Source organism: Candoia aspera, chromosome 1 (genome assembly GCF_035149785.1).
Source record: "Candoia aspera isolate rCanAsp1 chromosome 1, rCanAsp1.hap2, whole genome shotgun sequence".
NCBI classification, from domain to species: Eukaryota; Metazoa; Chordata; class Lepidosauria; order Squamata; family Boidae; genus Candoia; species Candoia aspera.
The window spans coordinates 48,988,081-49,012,060 of NC_086153.1; the positions used below are offsets into that span (position 1 = coordinate 48,988,081).

At 38.3% G+C, this 23,980-nt stretch overlaps 1 protein-coding gene across 1 annotated transcript in view; it reads right to left on the reverse strand.

Moving 5' to 3' along the window:
• USH2A (usherin) overlaps positions 1 to 23,980 on the reverse strand; it is a 513,845-nt gene that overhangs the window by 223,656 nt on the left and 266,209 nt on the right. Inside the window, exon 36 of the mRNA XM_063288775.1 lies at positions 13,882 to 14,044. Coding sequence (XP_063144845.1) covers positions 13,882 to 14,044 — 163 coding nt within the window. The remainder of the gene's footprint in view (positions 1 to 13,881; positions 14,045 to 23,980) is intronic.

Below are 23,980 nucleotides of genomic sequence, written 5' to 3' on the forward strand. Positions count from 1 at the left end.
GATCAGGTTGTGGAAGTAGCACTAATAAACTGACAAGAAAATGCCACTGAGAGCAATCAAGCAGGAAGATGGCGGCAGATTTTCAGTTCCTTCTACTGCTTATAACCTGTAGATCAAGCAATTCCTCCTTTCTTTAAAAAAAAACACTTTTATCTCATGGACTCACAATTCCTGCTGAGAAGAGGGAGGTGAAAAATAAATGACCTCTTGACTCAAGTATATTTAGGGGCTTGTTCTACACAACAAGATTCACAAAGGAGATATATTATAGTCCTGAAAAGTCTGCAGGCTATCATATCCCCTCCTGTGTGAGTAAAGGAGGGAAGCACACAAGTCATAGATAGCTATGAAATACTTGGATCAGGGTTCCTCTTTAAAAGAACAACACTGAACTGTAGTTTTTAAATACAAATCAAAGCACAATTTTAGTTGCCTTGTTAGAAAAAAAAAACTGATCTTGCATTGACAGTAATCGGCAGATGGGACTTGGGTGAAAAAGGATCAATACAAGTTAAATACAATTAATTAGGAGATTAAAATATTTTACACAGAGAGATGGCACGTAGGCAACTGCGTTATTTATAGATTAAAAATAGCACCAACGTCTGAATAGCTTCTTAGAACTTTAAACATAAACATCAGCTAACAGGGAAATTTGTTCTTTCTTGTGAATCAAAATCTTGTTTTGGACTGTGGACAGAAGGACAGTTTTGCTTTCATAAAAAAGTATCTTCCATTGCATAATCATCAGATACTAAGTGAATGATTTCATCAAATGAAAAGAGCGGTTCCATTTCCAGGTGTAAATACAGGTAGTCCTTGAATTACAATAGTAATTGGGACCAGAATTTATGTCACTAAGCAATGTGGTCATAAAGCACAACATATTGTGACCGCATCGCTTAGCGACAGCAATCCTGGCACTCCCCGTTGCCATCATTAACTGAATTCCACCGGTTGTTAGCCAAGGACCCACCCCAATCCAATCCATTCTGGGCTTGGTCCCTTCCAGCCCCAAGCCTCCTCTTCAACTCCCCCCACCCACCCTTCTCCCCCCATCTCTGCCCTTTGTGCTGCCCTGCACCCTGCCTTGAAGGGTGGCAAGCAGCCCGAGAACTGCATGGCTCTGGGGCTGCTTGCCATGCTGCAGCTAGGGGTTCTTGGAGTCCTCGCCATCCTGCACTCTGAGGCCCCTGCTGCCCTGTGCTCTGCCACCCCAGCTGACCTTTGCCATCTTCTTGCTCCCGCTGTTGAGGAGGCATGCCCACCCTGGCCCTTTGCAAGGGAGCTGCTGGACACGTGAGGCTATCTTCCCCAGGTCTTGTGAGGAAACCACTGTGTGCAACCTTGGGAAGAAAGCCTCATGCAGCCAGCACCTCAGCTGCCTTGCAAAGGGCCAGGCCAGACATGCTTGGTCAGCAGCAGGAAGAAGATGGAAAAAGTTAGCTAGGGCGGCAGAGACTGCAGAGTGCAGGGGGCCAAAGGGGTGGAGATAGGCAGGTGGAGGGAGTTGAAGTGCCCCGGTGGTTTAAGTTGGGGCGGGCTGCCAAATGCCCACATTTTGATCACGTGACCATAACTTTGGGGACTGGTCATAAGTTCCTTCATTCAGCCACTACCATAACTTCAAATGGTTGCTGAACTCATAACTTAAGCTATAACTTGAGGACTACCTGTATAGAAGTAAGTTCTTAAAGTCAATGCATACAATTGGAATTTTAAGAAATAACTAATCCTAAATTAGATGAGGAAGCACAGAAAAAAAATAGTATGTTACTGAAGAAGGTCTGCCTTGATCTCTGCAACCTACTCTGTTTTTGAGTCCTGGATTCGAAAGCAGATTCCCTTCATTGAAAAGATGCTTGCCCTTCATCCAGCTTCAGGGTTGCCAAAAGTTGGATTCCCACTTGGAGAATCACAGTTCACAAATGCTTACCTGATTATTGCTTTTGTTAGTCTGGCCAATGTACTGGAGAGCCTCATGCCATACTTTGAAATGCCTCTTGGTGATTCCTTTGCCAATTTCTTTACCCATATGCCATATTGACTGTAAAAATGTCCAGCAATCTATCCAATTTCCCTTGTAAAGGGAGCTGTCATGGGACTTGCTATATACTATCAATGAATGAGGATGGAAATGCCCCCCCAAAAAAAAAAAGATTTGGAAAAAAGCTCAGCACAGCTACTTATTTTTATTTTTTCTTCAGTACCCATGTACCCAATGTATAAAATTCTTCCAGACTGGTAGGCTAAATTATTCCTGTTCTGGGGCCATCATCCTGTGGGATTCACTAGACTGAAGTAACATAAATGGGTATCCTTTCCCATTCTTCTTATAATCATTGTCACAAGAATTTAAATGCCTCATATATTCCTGTAATTTTTTCTCTCTGCAGGCTCTACTATTTTGACCTTTTCAATATTCTGTAATTTGACTGGCTGGCCATTTCAGATTCTTTCCTTTTTACAGCCTTATTAACTTATGGGAAAGAGGTGAAATGGGTGACCAGTCAGAATACATAATATTGCAGAGGTCAAGTAGTACAGTAGAGTGCTAAGCAGACAAGCAATGCCACCTATTAGGCATTAGCTTTCCAATGTCCTCTTCTTGTTGCAAAGATTGTTAGCAAGAATAAAAGATGACATAGCATCAAGCCATTCATGGCAAAGACAGTAATTGAAAATGAAATAAAAATAAACCAAATTCATCCTTTTTCATTTCTCTTCTCTAACTGGACTCATCTATTCATAAGAGAAAATTCTTAAATGGCAGTAACCATCTGAGTTGTTGAATTTACAGCAATCTCATTCTTTCCACTGGCCTCAACTTACCTTGGCAACATGCAACACTGCTAAAGATTGTATGGCAAGACCATTAAAAAAGGAAAGAAAGAACAAATGTGGCTTTGTTAGCCAGAGAGGGTGGTGGGGAATATAAATCCATGTCCATATGACAGTAATACCTTTAGTAGGCCAAGTTAAGGCCACAAAATAAAGTTCAAGATTCTAGTTTTAAAGAATTATTAATAAGAGAAGATGGCAGTTAAAGAAAAAAAAAAATCTCCTGACTGGTTAGCAAGCCACAAATCTGCATTTCGTTAAAGTCATGATGCTATATAGAAGGAGACCACAGACATTTTAAATTACACTTCTCAAGTGCTGTAATGGTTTTCGGGTTTCTTTATCTCAGCCCTAGAAGACCCTAATTTGAATGACTGCTATCTATTCCAACTTTCCATCTAGACAGTAATGAAATGCAAACTAATGGCTTGACTTAAACATTGGCTGTTTTCCCCATCGTGTGGGTGTGTGTGGGTGTGTGTGTGAGAGAGAGAGAAAGAGAGAGAGAGAGAGAGAGAGAGAGAGAGATAGAGATAGAGAGAGAATATGAGAATTAAGGAAATGGCCTGAAACTATTCAGAAATGGGAACCTGCTTTTCTTCTGCCGTATTCTTTCCCTCCTTTTCGTGATGTCATCTAATTATGTGTCTTGAAAGCTGAATCAAATAGCTGAGGGAGATTTTGTTTGAGGCTTTAAACTGGAAATCTATAAATCTGTTTATAATCAATATGTATGTTTGTAAAAAACCCAATCTTTACTGGTGTTTCGAGTATCTTCCTTATACAAGGTATTTCTTACAAAGATACTCAGAACCAGACTAAATCTTCAGCAACTCATTCCAGTTGCTGAAATCCTCACTACTAGATAACTGGGTTGATCTGTAATTTTTTTGTTTCAGGTTTAGCACCTGCAGAATTTTGTGGGATGCAGAAAATGACTTGCAGAGCCACGTGTCCCATGGCTGCAAGTTTAAGGCCCCTGAGATAAATCTTGTATATTAGGAGAACTGAAGCTCCTAACCAGCTGCTGGGCAATAGCTGTCTTAAGCCAAACAAAAAGTGGGGAAGTAATTGAAACTGACAAATATAGAGAGTGGTGTTATCTTCTCCAAATGATACTGTTTTCTTTTTGTTGGAAGCCTGGAGGAAACTTGGTGTCAAGCACTATATTTGAATGGTGTTGAAATAAGGGTGGGTGCATAGGGGAAATACTTCTTTTATACCAGCACAACTCATGATGACTTATGGTAAGTATGTTTCTCATGGGCAGAGAATAAAGTAAAGGCAACATCTTGGGATGAAGGAGGTAACATCTGGTTATGAAGGAAGGACTGTACTATAGTTATGGTTACTAGGCAGAGTTTAGGGCTTCTCTGACATTGTCCTGGCATGAGGGAACTTCCGTTAATTTCAGATCGAAAGTAATGACTGTTATCCACTTAAAATAGAAACAATGAAATATTTTGACCTAAAGTAGTTTATGCCAATCCAAAAATGCTGATAATGCAGAATCCCAATATAATGTTTCAGATTATGTGGACTGATGCTTCTTGCTATACTTTTGAGTTTACATGAGCTTTCCTTTAGTATCTAGGGGAATTTTGGCTGTTGAAAGTGGACATTCACCTTTTAAATAGCACAAATCTTCCTAATGCGTTATTAAACATACATACATACATTTGTTTATTTATTTATTTGAATTTATTGGCTGCTGAACTCCCTCATTTAATGATAAATCCAGGCTGACAGCTCTTCCTTCCTATCCATGTTGAGTTGACTCATTTTTTTACTATTATAGTCCTTTTATTTTTGTGATTTGCATGCCATCTCTCAAAATCAACTTTTCCCAGGGTAGCTTACAATAGACTAAAACCATAAAAGCAGTCTGACTCAAATAGTTCCATATAACAACCTGTGGAAGAAAACAACACATTGATTACAGTGCCTGTCAAAATATCTTTGCTGGTGGTGAGAAGCCAATGAAGCCAGGGCTGGTTAAGGCTTTCCAGAGACAATTGGCTATTCACTCCCTGGTAACCAGACTTAGCATTAGAGGGTCAAAGTTCCAGACAGTTCTCTTGTTGTATTATTTTGTAATTACTGAAACCACATCATGATCTGAATTTTTAACATTTTAGACCGGTTTCCTGCTTCCTTTCTTCTCACCCAAAGAACACAGGAACCATGTCCTCTAATCATCCACTCCTTTTTGCTATGAGTGATTTCCCAAAAAATATTTCTACTGGTTGTACCACCATAATCCCCTTTTCCTTTACAATATTTCTGATTTTAATTACTATTTTACCTAGTTCAATTACTATTTTTACCTCCCCATCTTCTTTATCCTACGTTAAGAACAAAAGGGTTATTTGAGGGATGGCTTCCAATTGTGTCTACCTGTCCCATCAGATTTGGCAAGAGAGGCGTGTTATGGGTCCCATTTATTAAAAAGTACCATCTGGCAGGACCCAGCAAGACAGCCTTTTCTGCCATGGCACTTACTTTTTGGAACATTATCCCCATGGAGGTTAGATTAGTCCCAATCCAGGCTGCCTTTCATATGGCTTTGAAGACCTGGTTATGCTACCAGGCAAGGAGGTCAGAATATATGACAGACCCTGTGGGATGGTTATGCCCAGAGTTTAGATGACTTTTGGCTAACAGTTATGTTTGTACAGGGGTGTTATTGTTATTTTATTGCTATTTTATATTTTTAATTGCTGTTTACCACCCAGAAACACGTTGTTGAGATGCATGGCCTTATAAATTTAAATCAATAAATCAATAAATAAAACCACTCAACCTCACCTACTTTACAGGGCTGTTATGGAGATAAAATAAAAAGTGTCTTGAGATTCTGGAGGAAAAGCAGGGTATAAATCTGATAAATAATAAAATTAAAAATTGTCTAGGTAATGAAATAGATTTTATAAATTATTTGGTATGCATGGTTTGTTTTCCAACACGCTGCAGGGACTTGGACTGGATGATCCTTGTCATCCCTTTCAACTATACAATTCTATGTTTCTGCTTATTGTATTGTATTTTTAATTTAAACTTTTTTGGGTGTATTTTTCTTTATATATGCTATTTTTTTTAAAGAATATGAACATTGATTTTGAATAAGAATATGAGTGAGGTGTTATTATTAGATCACAATCTCAAAATTCTAACTATGTTCTAAAATGTTCTGGACAATTTTTGTCCAGTCTCCCACCTTCCCTTTTTGGGGAAGGTGGTTGAGAAAGTGGTGGCTTTGCAGCTCCAGAGGGTCCTGGAGGAAACGGATTATCTAGACCCCTTTCAGTCAGGTTTCAGGCCTGGTTATGGGACAGAAACGGCATTGGTTGCACTTATGGATGATCTCTGGCGGGAGCGGGATGGTGGCAGTGCATCCATCCTCGCTCTCCTTGATCTCTCAGTGGCTTTTGATACCATTGACCATGGTATCCTTTTGGGGCGGCTCAGGGAGTTGGGGGTGGGTGGCATAGTCTTACACTGGTTCACCTCCTTCCTCCAGGGCCAGTCCCAATCGGTGTTGATAGGGGAGGAGAGATCAGCCCCATGGCCCCTTCTTTGTGGGGTGCCACAGGGATCAGTACTCTCCCCTCTCCTTTTTAACATCTGTATGAAACTGCTGGGCGAGATCATCCATCTCCATGGGATGAGGTATCATCAGTATGCTGATGATTCTCAGTTGTATATCTCCATCCTGGGTGAAGTAAGTGATGCCGTGACTACCCTATCCGAGTGTCTGGGGGCTGTGGGGGCCTGGATGGGGAACAACAGGCTTCAACTGAACCCTGGTAAGACCGAGTGGCTGTGGGTTAATGGTTCTTCCATATCTGGGACATTAACATCTCTGGTTCTGGGTGGGGTTGCACTGCCCCAGACAGACCCGGTGCATAACTTAGGGGTCCTCCTGGACTCACGGCTCCTGCTTGAAGAGCAGGTGGCAGCCGTGGCCAGGAGAGCCTTTGTGCAGCTACGTGCTGTGCACCAGTTACACCCCTTCCTGGATCGGGAGGCCCTTTGAACAGTCACTCATACCCTTGTTATCTCTCATATAGACTATTGCAATGCACTCTACATGGGGCTACCCTTGAAAAGTATCCAGAAGCTTCAGCAGTTCCAGAATGCAGCTGCGCAAGCTGTTTTTGGTGCCCCTAGAAGGGCACATATAACACCACTGCTGCGCGAGCTGCATCGGGTACCAGTTTGCTTCCGGGTCCAATTCAAGGTGTTGGTTATTACCTTTAAAGCCCTACTCGGCATGGGGCCATGTTACCTGAGGGACCGCCTCTTCCCCATTACATCAGCCCGTCCCACCCGATCGTACAGAGAGGGCATGCTGCAGACCCCGTCTTTAGGACTTCATTTGGTGGGGTCCAGGAAGCGGGCCTTCTCTGCAGTAGCTCCTGCCCTGTGGAACATGCTGCCCCTGGAGGTGAGGTTGGTCCCATAGCTCCTGGCCTTTCGGAGGAGTCTGCCACCTCGCTTGAGGTGGAGAGGGGAGTAGATCTACATGGGGATGGCTGCTATAGACCACTCCTCCCACACTTGGACTGTTTTAGATTCTTTTGCCACTTTGACTTTTTATCTTTACTTTTATTTATATTATTTATTATTGTAATTTTATACTGTACATTTTATTATTGTTGTTTTAATTGATTGTTGTAAACCGCCCAGAGTCCCCCAATGGGAGGAGATGGGCGGGGACAAATTGGATAAATAAAATAAAATAATAAAATAAAATAAAATAAAATAAAATAAAATAAAATAAAATAAAATAAAATAAAATAAAATAAAATAAAATAAAATAAAATAAAATAAAATATCTACTGCCATATCCTTAAAATGGAATACGGGTTAATCGTTACAGTCTTCACAGAAGAAGCTAGCCATGTTCATTAAAAATGTTCTACCCTGTCCCCTACTTTGTGAATTCAGCTGTCAGTGCTCCTTCATTCCTAAAATAAAGAATCTCCCAAGTTCTGATTCTTTAGCCAGCTGCTTAGCCAAATACTGGTCTAGATTGCAAGAATTTAATTGCTTCTCAGAGTCATAAGGTAAAGAAAAATTTACCTTAAAAATCCAGTCACTGCCTATTTTAATTGAACAACCAGAACACATGACAGCATTAGATTTTTAGATTTTTACCTCTGTTCTTCTTTGACACACATGAGATCTGAAATAATTTCCAAAAACTACATGGATCTGTTAACTGTCTAGAGATTAAGAAGAACTTAAATAGAATATCCTGGATCACCATTCACCACCAAAAATGTTAGTCTTACTGAGTAATCTATTAATTTAAGCATACCATTTCCTTTTTGGTATACTCACATCAGATTGTTTTTAATCTGTATGTTAAAAAAGTATAGTCCACATAACTTTAAGACTTCAGTGGACTTTAGAAGACTTACAAACTTCAACAGAGGACATGCACACATTTCCTTGCATGCAGAATATTTCATTAAGAAAATTTAAATGATTTATTCTGCTTCTGCAAGAAAGAAGGTGGAGCTAAGCCTAAAGAAGGCAGTGAAGCCGATCCATTTGGCCTCTGTAAATCCTACTTAATCATGCTTTAAATACTTCACATAAAAGATCTTCACCAACTTTTAGTAACTATGATTCAGCTACGTAAAGTACAAAATCTCTATTAATACCATTGCAACTTACATTAAACAAGCCCATTAATTTAATCTCTTAGTTTGCATGAAAAAAATTGCACTAGTATATCTTCCCATATAATAAAAAGATCCCAAAATAATCTACTATGGCCTTTCTATCCTCTCCCCCTTTTGCGTATTTGATTGGTGTTCAGAATTATTGTGAATAAAAATGTTCGGTTCGCCAGGGATGATACAGAAAAATGATCAGTTGAGCAAAACAAGGGAAAAAGTCCTTAAATCCATAATCAAATATCTAGACTGATTGTTGTCACTTGCACTTCCATTGATTCCAACTGGAGGCAGTGACTGAAGAGTATAAAAAGTGGGATGAAATTGATTTATAATAACAAAATAAACTCTTTTGTGAGTAACAATGAATTGGTATCACTTAGCCCATTCAATCACAGACCAATTTTATTCCAGCTTTTTTGTTTGTTTTTTGGTATATTGAACAAGCTAAACCCTACAGTATATAATAAGAAGTCATTTAATAAATACTGATACTGGATATAGGATATAGAGAGACAAATGGACTTACAGAAGGCCCCTCATTTCCTATCTTCAGAGCATAATAAATATATTGTCAATACCGCTAACTACCTTTCTCAACTTGACATTCCTAGCCAGCGGAAAGCTTTCTCCCTAGCTCGAAGCCATGCACTCCCTTCTGCAGTCTTGGAAGGCAGATACAAAAAAATCCCAATAGCTGCAAGGCTGTGCCCTTGTAACAATGGAGAGATAGAAACTACAGACCATGTGCTTCTCCGTTGTCCTTTTTATAAAGAGCTCAGGAGTAAACTAATATTACCTTTGATTAGTAAATGCCCTAGATGGAAAGATATAGATTATATGCAAATGTTACTTATAGATGAATATCCAACTGTCACGGTGCAAGTAGCCAGATTCTGCGCAGCTGCTATGAAGATACGTCAGATTATGATTGGAAAAATGTAGTAATGTATCCCTTGTAATAACTTTGTGGTCTATATAACACATTTTATATATGATATTTTACTCTTTTTATCACTCCTTTTAATATTTTATATATATATTTTATAGACACTTATACCTGATAGAATATTAGTCATGATAATGCAAATTAATAAGATTGTTTTTAAACTTGATTAAGGGGCTCACTTACATTGTGATCCAAATGTATTTTAACACCTAACTGGAACTTGTAAACTCTAATTTGAAATTATTTTAATTTAGATGGCTCATATTTTATGGCTAATGGCTAATGTGCATATTTTTATAGAATTGTATCTTGTACTGGTCAGTGACCGTAATAAAATCAATTGAATTGATACTGTCAAAACTCACTACAGTCAGTTGAAATGATGTACAAAGAATGGATGTCTACATTTGATATTCAAAATGTTCCTGGCTTTGCCAGCTGAACACGAAGGTGACTTCATATATTACATGTTTTTAAATAAAAATCATGTAACAACAATGTTTTCCAATAGAATTCAGTGCTGATCTTTAACTTGAGAGTCAGTATCACTGAGTCAGAAATTTAGCTGTTAACTCTCTATTTGTAAATTGATCTACTGTCTATGTTATTTGAGGGCTAAGTGAACTATATGTCTAGATTAAAACAAGAAAAATTCTACCAGAGCATAAAAGTCTATATCAATGCCCTATAATAAGTTTTTCTTCTGAAAAATGTTCAGAGCAAGAAATAATGTTTAAAACTGCAGCCTTATTTTAATATCCATTTTATGAATCTAGTAATTGATTTTTAATAGTTTTTAATACTAATAATAACAACAATAATTGTTTGGTATTTATTAATTGTTTCTAGCTTTATTGTATGCCACCCAGAATCACTTATTCTGTGAGATGGGTGGCTATATAAATGTGATAGATAGATAGATAGATAGATAGATAGATAGATAGATAGATAGATAGATAATAAGTGAATAAATAGGGAGCCCCCTCCTTTAGGTATACAGTCTTAGAAATAAAAAAGTTCTTTCTTCAACTCAGTTTTGTAAGCAAATTTCTTGGACAGGCTTAATATCCATGTGCTAGTATGAGCATCACTTTAGGAGACAACGACTTAAAAAAAATTATGCACATCTTAGTGCTAATTATATTTATACAAATGTCTTACTACTCCTGGGATACAAAGTAGCATCATTTTGAATAAGCATTCAGAAAAAAACTATATAAGATCAAATTAAGTGTCACTCTTCATAGAGTAAATCAACAGTACAGTTGATATTAACCCTGTGAGGTGGGCTGGGCTGAGAGAGGGGGACTGGCCCAAGGTCACCCAGTCGGCTTTCATGCCTCAGGCGGGACTAGAACTCCCAGTCTCCTGGTTTCTAGCCCGGCACCTTAACCACTAGACCAAACTGGTCTATATATGCAACTCCCATCTGAATCATACGCCCTTTCCCCTTTACTATACCTAGTTCTGGAACCTGATTTTGGCTTTTAAGTGATTGCATCACTCATTCAACCTCTTAAAAAAGAGAACACATTTTTCTGAATGCCAGATCAAAACATCTGAAGCATTGCAAATTAAGAGTCTTGACCATGAACAACAAAAAAGCCTGTCACTGTAAGATATAATTTTCTGTCATTTGTTTACTCTTAATTTTTCGATCTATTGTCTGAAGCTTGCTAAATCATTTAGTTTTCTGTATTAGCAGCTTTGAATTCCCACTAGGGGGCAGGTAACTTGAATGGGGAAAGCCATATTTTTGTTCTCAACATATTTTTATACAAAACAAGTCCCAGTGCAATTTCACTTCAACATTTTAATGCTCTCTTTTTACCAGGCAGTGCAGCTATGGATGAAGTTCATTATGTCAAGGAAACGTCCAATTAACCATCAGCCAATTTCGTAAGCTCTGTGTAAATCTACAGAGGAAGTGGTGTCATAAGTAAGTTTGCTGAATTAATGTTTAATTTCTTTCTTGCGTAGAAATTAACCCCCCCCCAACATCCTGCATAAATGTCAGTCACAACAGCTATTTAGAACTTGTAGGGGAAACAGTACTGAAAGGACCTTTGCTTATTTATTTAGTGTTGGCAAGCAAAGAGTCTATTGTGGAAGAAAAAATAAAAAGAATTCTCCTGGAATCCAGTCCCCAGATAGGTCCCCCCCCTCCCCTTTCCCTCACAGACCTGAAGCGACAGAGGAGCCTCCTGAAGTCAAAACTTGTCTCTGCTTCCAATTCACTTGTTTTGCTTTTGGCAATTAACCAACTGAAATGTTATCATGAAAGAGTCCATCTCATTTATAAGCCCGGGTTCTCCCCCCCCCACTAAAATATGCAGGGACTGTGTGCTTTATTACCAGCAGGAGATAAATGGCTGGTTTTCATTGCTGAAGAATATATAATGGTTAAAAAGTCACTTTTTTCCTCCAGCTCTACATAAATCACAGAACTAGTCAATATTTAATAATGCTTGCCTTGGTCTGGAGTCCCTTGATCACCCCTGTCATGTGTAATAGCTCCCTCTCCGATATCTTTGACATAAAAGCCCAGCTTTACTGCAATACTAACATGTAGAAGGTCATTACGGATCGACATTTACCTTAATCTGTGACTGCCAACCATGAACCGATAAATTCCAGCAGATTCCACTGGGAGAAATCAGTAAACTTCTCAGTGGAAAGAACTGAAGGAAAATCCTGCCGAGAACAGAATACATTTTCTACAAGGGCTGCTCTGCAAATGGGTTCTGACTTTTGAAAGTTCTCTTGCCACACAGCTTTGCAACATTTAATATAGTTTTGATGGTCTGAGAGATGGGATGACAACCAGGAATGACATGACTTAGAAGGAAAGAGAATTTTTTCAGAGGAAAAAAAAAACAATGCAAAATTAAACACAATGGGGAATATGGCTTCTGAATTATTCACCCTACTCCCTTGGTGGAAATGACTGAGCTGTCATAGGCCCTACCAAAACATTGCTCCCCCCCCAATATATTGAACATCACTCCTTCACCTTATAATCCTACAAGTGTTTTACAGCAGAAACATCAAAACCGTCACTTTATAAAAGAGAGAAAGAACATATTTTTCCCAAAACAAGATTTTTTTTTCTTCTGAGAAAACAGATTAATTTCCACAAAATAAAGTATTTTGTAGTTATATTTTTTTCTAAATGTTCTTCACTATTTTTCATTGTGGCTGCCACCTACCCCCTACCCCCCCCCCCCCCCCATGATTCTTCTTTTGAGGTACTGACAAGGATGAAAAATAGTGGCTAGCCTACCAACATAGTGTCTGGTGACCAAAAGGGGAAAAAAACCTTAGGGAAAAAAAATTAAAACAAATAATGGCAAGCCCCAAACCAACAAGTTGTCAGAAAATGTTTATTCCTCTGAAATTATTCAGTAAACTAATAGTGGTTAGATAAGAAACAGTTTTTGCAGAAGCTGGAACAGATATACTAAGTTTAGATCTCCAGTCTGTCTTCCTACATGATGTTCAAAGATGCTTTCTCCCTATGTTTGTTACAGTGGTAAAAGCAGAATTTCTCTCTTTGAAAAATGTTTCACAAATTTTAGCCAAATAAATTTGACCAAAGCAATCCAGAAAAAAGCATCTGTGTTCATGCCAGACGTCTATATTGGCAGCTTGTGGACTAATTTTCTATTGTAGTATCTTAGTATTAATATTTTGCTATGAAGAAGATGATGAGCTCCATCCAAAACACCAGTGCAAAACAATCTAAGGAGCAAATTCTGGAGATAGATGGAAATCTCCTTTACTGGGAAATTAATTTATTTATGGCACTATGCAGGATTATATAGGAGCACATTACTTTGATAGAATTGTAAATTGCCCAGAGTTGTTAAGGGGTCAGGTGGCCTCAAAATCGAATTAAATAAACAAATAAATAAATATAATAGCGCCTAAAGTTGAGGCACAGATATGATTTGAATGGGTCCATTATAATCAATTTAGCTTAGTTATGAGTATGTTGAGCTCTTATTACTAGTAGACAGATCAAATTCAATACAATACTGCACAGAGATTAATTCAGATTACTAAACAATTCTACTAGAAAGGAGATTCCTCCCAAGGTAGACTGATGATGGTACACTTGTAGTCTGAATCAACAGCTCTAGCAGAACTCACTTAGCTAGAGTTTCATGAACTTTTGCTGAAGGCCAAACACCATATTTTATAGGAGTTCTATACTCCAAGCTCCATCAAAATCAACATTTTCAGTTTTTACTTTAAAGCAATTCCTTTGCTTTTTGTATTTCCATACTGTAGATGAAGCAATATCAGATTCATGTTTTAATAAGACAATTATTCTGTAAAAATCCCAAGAAGCAAACATAACATCATCAGAAGTTATCCAGTAACGTATCAAAATGGAAATACCTTTGTCAGCATAGAAGATTCCAGTGAAAAGAACAACATACGTTATCTGCCCATTGGGTTCACACAGAGGAAACCATTTCACTTTAACTTCTCTGGCTCCATCATTAATAACAAACAGTTCAATGTTTCCTTTAGGTACATCTTCAGTTGTACGAGCTTTTACCTGAGTATTTAGTAAAGGAAGAGGAAGGGGGAAATTATGTTGTACTCTACAACTGCTGCAGCTATCATATATGTTTTCTTCTACTCTCTTTGCTGCATCTAATTTAAATTTCTATATCCAAATACATTGCTAAGAAAGATTCTACACTTACCTTTGACCACAAATAACAAACTAAACTAAAAATATCCAAATAATAAAATCACTCTGGGACAGGGTGGGATGGACAGGAAGCCTGACAGGCTCAGGAGCAGCCCCTATTACAGTATTCCCTTTGCACTTCTGGAGTACATGAGTGGGATGAATGGTGTTCTGAGTCCTTTTGGGGCACTCTTGGCAAGGGGGAGACCTGAAAGGATGAAGATAAGTTAGGCTAGTTCTGTAAGGCAACAGGGGGAATAGAGATGGGGATTGGATGGGTCAGCAGAATAGGATATTGGATAGTGCAGCAGCCAGATCACTATCTGTGAAGACTCCTAATTGTGCCTAACATCAGTTCCCACTTTGGGTCACTACTTGGATTGAAATCCTGCATGTAAAACAAAAGACTTTCTATTGGCTTGCCCTCTGCCTTCAGCCTGGTGCTCTTATGACTGGGTCACTTGAGATCACTGACATATCCAAGGAAGTGATCCCGCCTGAGATTCGCTTGGGATGAGATTGAGTCCCAGATTCTCATTCTCTTTGGCCCTAGCATGAATGCTTTTTCTTTTTTCCAGGCATTTGAAAGGGTGTATACTTCCCTTTCCCCTTTTCCTTAATTGGCCCAATGTTGTATACAATGCAGTAAGCCATTGGAAGATACCAGGATAATTATTTATTTATTTATTTATATTATTTAAATTTATATCAACTCCCATCTCCCCCAACGGGGGACTCTGGGCGGTTTACAATAAAGTAATGATAAAAACATGTCAACCTGAGTTACAGTCTAAAAATATAAATAGAATAATAAATATAAAATCCAAGCGGAGATGGAACCACAATCAATAAGGGGTTCTATTGCGCCAGCCACCCCAAGGTGGAGCTGTCACCCTCCCCGTCCCAAGCAAGGTGGCAGAACCAGGTCTTCAATTTCTTCCAGAAGTCCGGCCCAATGAGAAAGATGATGATGATGATGATGATGATGATGATGATGATGATGATGATGATATTTTTATCCCACCTTTTTATATATAACTCAAGGCGACGAATATACTTAGTACTCCTTCCTCCTATTTTCCACACAACAGCAACCCTGTGAGGTGAGCTGGGCTGAGAGAGGGGGACTGGCCCAAGGTCACCCAGCCAGCTTTCCTGCCTAAGGCAGGACTAGAACTCACCATCTCCTGGTTTCTAGACCACCATCTTAGCCACTACATCAAACTGGCTCTCATATTTATTCATTTAAAATATTTGTATAATATATTAAATAATATAATATATTTTATTTATTTATTTCTCGATTTTTTGCTACCACCCATCTCCTCGCCCCAAGAGGGACGCTGAGCAGTTTACAACAAGTTAATCAATTAAATATTAAAAACAGTAATCATAAATAATACATAAAATAGAATACAATACAATAGAAAATAGAAAATAGAAAATAAAAATTGACAATATAAAAGATCGTAAATATGAGGGGAGCATATACACTCTAAAGTATATATATTATTATATATTATATAATATCAATAAATACATTAATAATAAGTATTATATTAACACTATCAATAAAGTATTATTTTTATAATAGTTTTTATTTGTTGCCACCATTTCCTATTGTGCATTAAAAATACTACCCATCCCTCTGAGAGACTGACTGGGAGTACTTGTGGTAGCATCATTTGCCTGCATTTGTTTTCAGTTCCATAGACAGCCACAATTTTTGCACTTCAGCAGAGTATTTCCACATAGCCCCAGATGGATATCACCATAGCAGACATTCTGATAAAAAAAACAACAAAACAGTTGCTAGATATATTTGCCCTGCTTTAAAGTCCTGGATCTGCCTACTTACTTTTTGGCTCCAGTTCAGTTCTATCCTGCTAACCCTCCTGGAAGCATCTAATCTTCTATATCAACTTAGTGCCCACCAAGTACGTATAGACTGTAACTTCAGAAATATAGTTCCAATACTTCTGAAAGGTGACATGTTAGGAAAGGCTGTCCTATATAGCCATTAATGACCTCTACATCTATCCTCAAATGGTTTATTTGGCGAATAACAGGGGCCTCACATCTTCATTCATAAAAAAGCAATGTTGAAAACAAACATGAATACTGGAATGGGGAAGAATGGCTTGCTTCTCAACATTGAATCAGCTTTCCCCAGCTGCTTTGTAAAAAATAAGGTCCAGTACTATCACTACAATTAGCAGAGAATGCTGCATCTTGCACATGTAGGAGTAAGTCTGGTAACCTAGGCTATACCTCCTCCTGTTAGGTGAAAGCCATAATGGGCAATACCTATGGACCATCTAGTGATCATGAAATGTGGAAGTTTATGACTTAGAATCTAAGAGAAGTAAAAGAACCCCCAATTTCTCTTTGATTAGAATCCAATTCTGTTTTTGATTTGTTGACACTCTCTCAATGGGGATTACGAAGTGAAGTGCTGGAAGAAGACATCTTTCTGAGCATAAGGACTGAGGTGAAACTGACAGCAGTTTACTAGTTTACCCTACTAGTGCAAATGACAACAAAAAACATTGGTAGGTTCCCTTCCACCACCACCCACTAATTGAATCATAGATGGGTGAAAATATTCATTACCACCATCATCAACGTCTCCTGCACTGAGCAGGTGCTTGGACCAAATAACCTTTGAAGTCCTTTTCAACTGTACGTTTCAATGATTGCTGGATGTTGGTTAGTCGCAAAAATGGGAAGCACATGACTAAAAAATACATAAATACATATATAAATTATGGCTTTAAAAAAAAGTTTTGTGAGTATGGGGGCTAAACAAGGAAATTCCAGTAAAGAGAATGGAATTAAAAATAAAAGTGATGAAATTATTTGGGATGAAACTGATATGAGGGAATGATGGAAGGAGCATTTGAAATTTGTACTGGGATGATAATGATTTGCTGAAGAGTATAATTGAAACAAAAATAATAAATGTTAGTGTCTGGGAAAAAATAATGAAAATGAAGTCATAAATGCTGTGAGAATGTTGAAAAACGATACAGCTGCAGATGTTGATGAGATTACTTGAGAAATGTTAAAATATGGCTGTGGTTTGCTTATAGAGTGGCTGTGTGACATATTCATGAAGGTAGCATCTGTACCTATGATTGGACAGGATCATTGTTCTCCTATACAAAGGGAAATATTGTAAGAATGAATGCAAGAACTATAGGGAATTAGTTTAACTCTGTTGTGGAATATGTTTGGTAGAATTCTGATTCAAAAAAATGTTGAAGACCAAAATTTGAAAAGTTTAGTGCAGCTTTATGCCAGACAGGGGATTCTGGCTCTTTAGGTGGTCATTGAGAAGGAAAGTTTATTATAAATATGATGGTTTTAGAGAAATCATATGATTAAACAAAGAGGTATGAATGATAGAAAGCTTTGCACAAATATGAAGTAGAAATTTGGTTGCAATAAAACCAGTATACTATGAAATTAAAGTGTACACAAGAATAAATGGAATTATTAACAAATGGTTAAATATTAAGGAGGGAGTAAGACAAGAATATAATATGTCCTCTCAGTTGTTTAATATATCTATGGATAAAAGTATAAGGAATGCTTGTGGTAACATTAGAGATGTACTGGTTGAAGATAGGAATGCATTTGTACTTCCCTATACAGATGATGTGTTGTTAAGAACCCAAATGATTTACAGTAAATCTTAATTTGCTGTATTAAGATGAATTAATACAGCAAATTAATATATCAAAAACCAAGGTAGTTGTGTTTGATAGGGAAAATAGAGTGAATTATTGTAAGTTATGAATAAATAATAATAAATTGAGCAGGTATATGAAGTTGTATATCTTGGTAGTGTGTTTACCACTGATGGAGAAATGGATGAAGAAATTTTTAAGATATGCAAAAGCTGGTAAAAAAGCAGCAGGTGGTATGTGGCCTGTTGTTGTGAATGAATATTTGTTGAAAGAAGCAAAAATGGTATAAGATTATACTTCTTCCCACTTCATATATGGGAGTTGGATATATCAAGAAAAACATACAAGTAACTTGAATGCAATGGAAATGTACTTAAGAAATGTATCTGGTAATAAGATAAAAAATGAATGGATACTTATTGAATGTGAATTGAGATCAGAAGTGATGACCAGTACAAAAGAAGTATTTGGAGGTGGTTTGATCATGTAGCAAGAAGACTGAACTGCAAAACAAATGTCTGCAGAAAATGTGAATGAACTCAGAAGAAGTAGAAGAAAGTTAGATGGAACTGATAAGAGTCTCAGATCTTCATATATATCTGAAGCAGTGTATGGATATAATGGAAGCAGGGATGGTCTGCAAGGATAGAAAGATATGGAAAGGTATAGTGAATGGTATTGGTACAAGTTAGTTTGTTTGCTTTCCTTTTTCTTATCTTTGTATCTTTAATCTCTTTATGTTACTATTCCTTACTACTTTTCTGCATTCTGCATAATGTTACTTTGAAAATGAATAGCATGGTGGGTATGTATATGTAAATGTAAAAGTAAAGATTACACAATCTTTAGCTTATTTCATTTTTGAATTGTATTACAATAACAACTTATAAATAAGTTCCAACAGATGTTCTGAGTTTTGCATTATACATTTTTCAAATTCAGTCATTTCTCTTAAGTATTGAAAGTTAGATTTAGAAGAAGCAGGATTAAAAGAGAGCCACTTTGGCGTAGTGGTTAAGGCATCAGGCTAGAAATGGGGAGACTGGGAGTTTTAGTCCCCCATTAGCCACAAAGCCATCTGGGTAACTTGAGCCAGTCACTTTCTCTCAGCTCTAGAAAGGAGGCAATGGCAAGCCACTTCCGAAAAACCTTTCCAAGAAGAAACCCTTGCCAGTCCAGGCAGCCAGCAGGAGTCAAAAACTGACATGAAGGCACACACACACACAAAAAAAGATTTAAAGAATATCAATGCTTTTGAATTTTGGTATTGGAGAAGACTCCTGAGAATATTGTGGATAGCCAAGAAATCAAACAAATGGACCACAGAACAAATCAATGTAGTGTTTTCACTCAAGGCATAAATTACCAGGCTTAAATTATCATACTTTGAATACATTATGCAAAGACCTAGCTCTCTTAAGAAGTCTGGGAAAGGTGGAAAGAAAGGGAGAAGAGGATCACCAGCAGAAAGACAGATGGACTTGGTTACAGTGGTGATGGGTGTACCATTGGAAGGCCTGACAGGCCAAACTGGGAACAGATCATCTGCAGAAGGTCATTTTATGTGGTCATTAGGAGTCGACACTAACTTGATGATACATAATCAGTAATCAATCTCTAAGTATTCTGCCTTGTTTTTGTAAATCCTTTTGGACTGTGCTGCTTATTTGGAGATACTGGAACCAATAAGGCAATTTTGACCATACTGAAGAGAGACTCTTGAGGTTTCATCTTTGTTTTATTAAGAATTAAGACTTAGAATCTATATGAATTGTTATCTCTCCACTGATGAAATTATTTTGTACATTCACCTTCCTGAAAATTAATGTCTAATAGTAAAGCAAGGGCTGATAAGTCTGAGTTTAATCTCTTTTTCCCATACGTTTGCTACAGTATTTATAATAGAATGATACCTTATACATTGCATATTTCTGTCTGAATCCAAGCAAATATGTTATGCAAACCTTCTGGGATTCCCTGCCCCATCAGTACAGGTAACCCCATTGTAGAGTGACAGAAACCAGCTGTAATTCAAGTTAGGCAGCTAGCTCAATAATATAGTTTAAGATTTGTTACTGCCAGTCTATCTTGTTCTTTCATATTTTGAAAAACCTTGAGTTTATTCCTTGGTCTTTTATTTGAACATATGAAACTAGTTATTTGTTTCTGCCACTCATTTAATACCTTGTCTTCAATGCTTATTAGAATCATTTGGAATAAAAAAATAATCCTTGGTAAAATATTCATTTTTATTACTAATATTCTACCTTACCAGAACAAGTTTAATTTTTTCCACCTTAAAATATCCTCCATTATGTTTTTTCAAGTCTGTGAGTAATTATTTTAAAGTAAGTCTTTATTGTTTTTGGTTAAGTAAAGTCTCAGGTATGTAACTGGTTTAACAGTAATATTAAATCCTGTTATTTGGCACAGATATTGCTTTTCTTCTTCAGATAAATTCCATTTTGCTCTTATTTTCTACATGTTTTGGAAAATCATAGACACTTTATTGTTTTTCTGATTTATATTATCAATAATATCATCTCATTATCTCTCATTTGTTTTTGGGACAAATCCTCTTGTTGTTTATTCGTTTAGTCACTTCCGACTCTTCGTGACTTCATGGACCAGCCCACGCCAGAGCTTCCTGTCGGTCGTCAACACCCCCAGCTCCCCCAGGGACAAGTCCGTCACCTCTAGAATATCATCCATCCACCTTGCCCTTGGTCGGCCCCTCTTCCTTTTGCCCTCCACTCTCCCTAGCATCAGCATCTTCTTCAGGGTGTCCTGTCTTCTCATTATGTGGCCAAAGTATTTCAGTTTTGCCTTTAATATTCCCTCAAGTGAGCAGTCTGGCTTGATTTCCTGGAGGATGGACTGGTTTGATCTTCTTGCAGTCCAAGGCACTCTCAGAATTTTCCTCCAACACCACAGTTCAAAAGCATCGATCTTCCTTCTCTCAGCCTTCCTTATGGTCCAGCTCTCACAGCCATATGTTACTATGGGGAACACCATTGCTTTAACTATGCAGACCTTTGTTGTCAGTGTGATGTCTCTGCTCTTGACTATTTTATTGAGATTTGTCATTGCTCTTCTCCCAAGGATTAAGCGTCTTCTGATTCCCTGACTGCAGTCAGCATCTGCAGTAATCTTCGCACCTAGAAAGACAAAGTCTTTCACTGCTTCTACATTTTCTCCCTCTATTTGCCAGTTATCAATCAAGCTGGTTGCCATAATCTTGGTTTTTTTTTTTTTTTTGAGGTTTAGCTGCAAGCCAGCTTTTGCACTTTCTTCTTTCACCTTGATCATAAGGCTCCTCAGTTCCTCTTCGCTTTCAGCCATCAAAGTGGTATCATCTGCATATCTGAGATTGTTAATGTTTCCTCCAGTGATTTTAACTCCAGCCTTGGATTCCTCAAGCCCAGCATGTCGCATGATGTGTTCTGCATACAAGTTGAATAGGTAGGGTGAGAGTATACAGCCCTGCCATACCCCTTTCCCAATCTTAAACTAGTCCGTTGTTCTGTGGTCTGTTCTTACCGTTGCTACTTGGTTGTTATACAGATTCTTCAGGAGGCAGACAAGATGACTTGGTATCCCCATACTGCTAAGAACTTGCCACAATTCGTTATAGTCCACACAGTCAAAGGCTTTAGAATAGTCAATAAAACAGAAATAGATGTTTTTCTGAAACTCCCTGGCTTTTTCCATTATCCAGCGGATATTGGCAATTTGGTCCCTAGTTCCTCTGCCTTTTCTAAACCCAGCTTGTACATCTGGCAATTCTCGCTCCATGAAGTGCTGAAGTCTACCTTGCAGGAACTTGAGCATTACCTTACTGGCATGTGAAATGAGTGCCACTGTTTGATAGTTTGAACATTCTTTAGTGTTTCCCTTTTTTGGTATGAGGATATAAGTTGATTTTTTCCAATCTGATGGCCATTCTTGTGTTTTCCAAATTTGCTGACATATAGCATGCATTACCTTGACAGCATCATCTTGCAAGATTTTGAACAGTTCAGCTGGGATGCCGTCATCTCCTGCTGCCTTGTTATTAGCAATGCTTCTTAAGGCCCATTCAACCTTACTCTTCAGGATGTCTGGCTCTAGCTCACTGACCACACTGTCAAAGCTATCCCCGATATTGTTATCCTTCCTATACAGGTCTTCTGTATATTCTTGCCACCTTTTCTTGATCTCTTCTTCTTCTGTTAGGTCCTTGCCATCTTTGTTTTTGATCATGCCCATTTTGGCCTGGAATTTACCTCCAATGTTTCTAATTTTCTGGAAGAGGTCTCTTGTCCTTCCTATTCTATTGTCTTTTTGCACTTCTGTGCATTGCTTGTTTAAAAATAATTCCTTATCTCTTCTGGCTAACCTCTGGAATTTTGCATTTAATTGGGCATATCTCCCCCTATCACTGTTGCCTTTTGCTTTCCTTCTTCTTGGGCTACTTCTAGTGTCTCAGCAGACAGCCATTTTGCCTTCTTGGTTTTCTCTTTCTTTGGGATGTATTTTATTGCCGCCTCCTGAACAATGGTGCAAACTTCTGTCCAGAGTTCTTCTGGAACCCTATCTACTAAGTCCAGTCCCTTAAATCGATTCTTCACCTCCACTGCATATTCCTTAGGAATATTAGTGAGCTTATATCTAGCTGATCTGTGGGTCTTCCCTAATCTCTTCAATCTAATCCTATATTGTGCAAGAAGAAGTTCGTGATCGGAACTACAGTCAGCTCCAGGTCTTGTTTTTACCGACTGTATAGATGTCCGCCACCTTTGGCTGCAAAGGATGTAGTCAATCTGATTTCGGTGTTGTCCATCTGGCGAAGTCCATGTATAAAGCCATCTCTTAGGTTGTTGGAAGAGAGTGTTTGTTATGCAGAGTGAGTTGTCTTGGCAAAATTCTATCAGCCTATGTCCTGCTTTGTTTTGTTCTCCCAGGCCATACTTACCTGTAATTCCAGGTGTCATTTGACTGCCTACCTTAGTATTCCAGTCTCCCGTGATGAAAATAACGTTTCTTTTAGGTGTGTTGTCCAGCAGGTGCTGCAGATCCTCATAGAACTGCTCTACTTCAGCTTCTTCAGCATCTGTGGTTGGGGCATATATTTGGATCACTGTGATGTTAGATGGCTTGCCCTGAATTTGAATTGAGATCATTCTATTGTTTTTTGGATTGTATCCAAGCACTGCTTTAGCCACTTTACTATTAATGGCTACTCCATTTCTTCTGTGGTCCTCTTGTCCATAGTAGTAGATCTGGTGGTCATCTGATGTGAAGTGGCCCATTCCAGTCCATTTCAGTTCACCGACGCCCAAAATGTCTATCTTTAATCTTGACATCTCACCAATAACCACCTCCAATTTGCCCTGGCTCATAGATCTTACATTCCAGGTTCCAATGGTGTGCAGATCCTTAGAACATCGGGTTCGCCGTTCACCACCAGCACCGTCGGCCGCTAGCTGTCCTTTCGGCTTTGAGCTAGCTGCGTCATCACGTCTGGGGCTAGTTGAACTCATCCTCTGTTCCTCCCCAGTAGCATTTTGACCATCTTCCGACCTGGGGGTCTCATCTTCCGATGGTATACCGACATATCTCTGGTTGTACTGATCCATTTAGTTTTCACAGCAAGAATACTGAGGTGGGTTGCCATTACCTTCCCCAGGGATCGCATTTAGTCTGACCTCTCTGTCATGACCTTCCTGTCTTGGGTGCCCCTTCACAGTTTAGCTCATGGCATCATTGAGGTGCTCAAGCTCCAGCACCACAACAAGGTAACGATCCTTTGCTGAAGACAAATCCTCTAGTCAGGATGTATTTGATCAGTTAAAAAGACATTTAAACTCTTTGCAAGTACTGCATATATAAATATTTTCCATCATTAGAATGAAGCTTTTTTGATACTGTAATGAAGTAATATCAACTTGTACTATAGCTACAGACAGCCCTGGATGAAAAGGATGAGCTGGATCCTTTCGAGTCAGGATTCAGGCCTGGGTGTGGAAACAAATTGCATTGGTTGCTCTTGTTGATGACCTCTGGTGGGGCCAGGATAGAGATAATGCAACTCTTCTGGTCCTACTTGATCACCTGATCCTACTGT